Source organism: Montipora foliosa, chromosome 8 (genome assembly GCF_036669935.1).
Source record: "Montipora foliosa isolate CH-2021 chromosome 8, ASM3666993v2, whole genome shotgun sequence".
In the NCBI taxonomy this organism is placed as follows: Eukaryota; Metazoa; Cnidaria; class Anthozoa; order Scleractinia; family Acroporidae; genus Montipora; species Montipora foliosa.
In genome coordinates this window covers 43598091-43600590 of record NC_090876.1, presented here as the reverse complement: position 1 = coordinate 43600590, position 2500 = coordinate 43598091, and the positions used below count along the sequence as shown (strand labels likewise).

At 34.4% G+C, this 2500-nt stretch overlaps 1 protein-coding gene across 5 annotated transcripts in view; it reads right to left on the bottom strand.

The window, feature by feature from the left end:
• Positions 1-2500, bottom strand: part of LOC137968976 (nuclear envelope integral membrane protein 1-like) — a 15195-nt gene that overhangs the window by 12272 nt on the left and 423 nt on the right. For 4 of the 5 annotated variants that reach the window (XM_068815481.1, XM_068815485.1, XM_068815484.1 and 1 more), the window contains exons 2-4: positions 2410-2500; positions 1591-1760; positions 593-665 (exon numbers count right to left, since the gene is read on the bottom strand). The exon at positions 2410-2500 is cut by the window's right edge and continues 66 nt beyond it. In XM_068815481.1, coding sequence (XP_068671582.1) covers positions 593-665; positions 1591-1760; positions 2410-2500 — 334 coding nt within the window. The remainder of the gene's footprint in view (positions 1-592; positions 666-1590; positions 1761-2409) is intronic. The other variant, XM_068815483.1, reaches the window with a different exon arrangement.

Genomic DNA, 2500 nt, shown 5'->3' with positions numbered 1-2500 from the left:
AATTCAGCTCTCAAGTAAACTAGAAGCAGGTCATTGTGTAAGCTCATAACTTTAAAAAACCTTAAGGTAATTATTTTATGGGATGATTTGTTTCTGCTTCATACTTTGTAATGTAAAACTTCAGGTTAGCACTGCAGCACGTAATGTCATCACATGGATCAGGAAACACTCATGTAACATGATACTAATGCAAGTCAGTTTTGTTTTAACAATGGCAATACATGTGAGCAGATAATTATGTCCAGAAATGCAAGTATGTGTAATTAGATGCACACAGATTTCAATAAGCATCACAACAAAGTGTCCCCTTGCTCTTCTCGTCAACTTCAACATCATTCGCATCTCGGGATACAGACAATTAATGTCGCAAAGTGACCCCAAAATGCTGCTCCTCAAATAAGGATAAACTGCTGCATTTAGCCTGACTTAACAATAACGCTAGCCTTTACCCTAACCTTATTGTTACAAATAGGCAGGGAATGCTTAGACTTAAAAGAACACTTAGTGACAGTCGAATATCACAATTGGGCTTGCATCCAATTACAATAGTTGCATTTTTGGTCATACTTGTAAGTGCATGTGAAGGGTATACCTACTGAGTCTCTCAGCATTGTAAAAGATGATGAGGCCAGCAAAAAAAGTTGCTGGAAATTGCCAGTCTATTGCTAAGAATAGAAACAATAGATTTTAAATAATAATAATAATAATTATAATAATAATTATAATAATAATAATAATAATAATAATTATAATAATAATAATAATAATAATAATAATAATAATAATAATAATAATAATAATACTAATGCTAATACTAATACTAACACTTACAATAATAATGATAATAATACTATCGTTATTATTGGAAATAACACAATCTCAAGGACAATTATTCAAGAATGATACAAGTCACATACTATAATAGTTTGGAAGTTTTTAAAATTCTCAAAATTGTGCATGTACCAGCTTCTGTGGAAGTCCAATTTTTAGAGCTCTCAGAACTTCAAAGGTAGTGATTGATCATTTCAAGTTGTATTCATGAGGAGACCAATGATTACGTTAGTGTTCACAATTTTTTTGCTTGATGGAGGGGACTGCTTAACCCACTGACACCTCAAATATCCTAGGACACCCCTAGTTGACAAGTAAAATCATCTGGTGTTAGACGGAATAAAGTATGTCAAGTCTCACTCACAGGGGTCAATGGGTTACTTGATTATCAAGGAAAGAGTTATGTACATAAAGAGAGTTGAGCTTGGAAATCTCATTCAGCTATAAAAAAGGAATCATACAGGTCTAAGTACCCTTTTTTTGCTATGATTTTTTGTGTTCTGTTTCAGATTTTGCACATAGTTACCGGCAGTTATGGTAATTTAATAAAATTAGTAAAGGTTTATAACTTAAACTACATGTAGCAAACCAACTGGATATGCTCAGTTGAAACTGCATGATTTAACACCGGGTGAATACTGTTACAGCTGTAGAGGGTCACAAAACTATTTAAAATGTGGAAGATTTCTTGTGGGACTTTCATAGCCTCTGAATAGAAATTTAACACGAATTAGCTTTTGTAGAAATTTCTCCAACTACCTAGAAACTCTGCAGACCATGTTGCATCATGTGCTAGCCCATTAACTGCAAAGCATGATGTCTTGAATGGGGAAAGTCTAAATATCATGTGATCTAAATCATTGCTGCTGACCACCATAGACTGGACTGCTGATGCCCAAGTGCGATTGGCTGGATTCAGAGCCTCACAACTGTTTAATAAAAGGACAAAATTAACATAATAATTATTCATCAACATTTACAAGAAAAATATTAACCATAGGTCACAGGTTCAATTCAACGTAAGGAGTGACCGGAGTTTTTTTTTTTCATAGATGCTCAAGACATTACTGATAAATAAATGTATTACGTGCAATAATTGAATATTTGTTATTATTATTCATTCAAAATATTTCCCCGTTTCTGATTGGCTAAAACCACATGCATAATTCACCATAACCAGCTGCTGTTCACCAAATTTGGAAAGAAACTTCGTCATATTGAATCAATGACGTCAAAAGTGCAGCCCGCTGTAGATTATTGAACCGATGACGTCAAAATGACATCAAAAGTGCAGCCCACTGCAAATTATTGAACCGTTCTCCGAAAAAAGCTGAGGACGAGATTGTTTTATTTTTGTTGAGCAGAAAAATGGCTGCGAGTAGGTTTACAAGTTTGAGTGAAGAAAATATTTTGAATGAATAATAAAGCAATTATTGAATTCGGCTTTCGTAGAATATGAAGAATTCTGCAGATCTCGGAGGATCCCTCCTCGACCTGCAGAATTCTTCATATCCTACTCTGCCTCATTCAATAATTCGTAATTAATCACTGAAACTGTCTTGGTCAAGATCTACTTACCTATCAGCCTCATAAGAGTGTACATTAGATTTGCTAAAACTTAGGGAAACCTTTACACTTGCCCACAAGCGAGACAGCAACAGCTCATCAC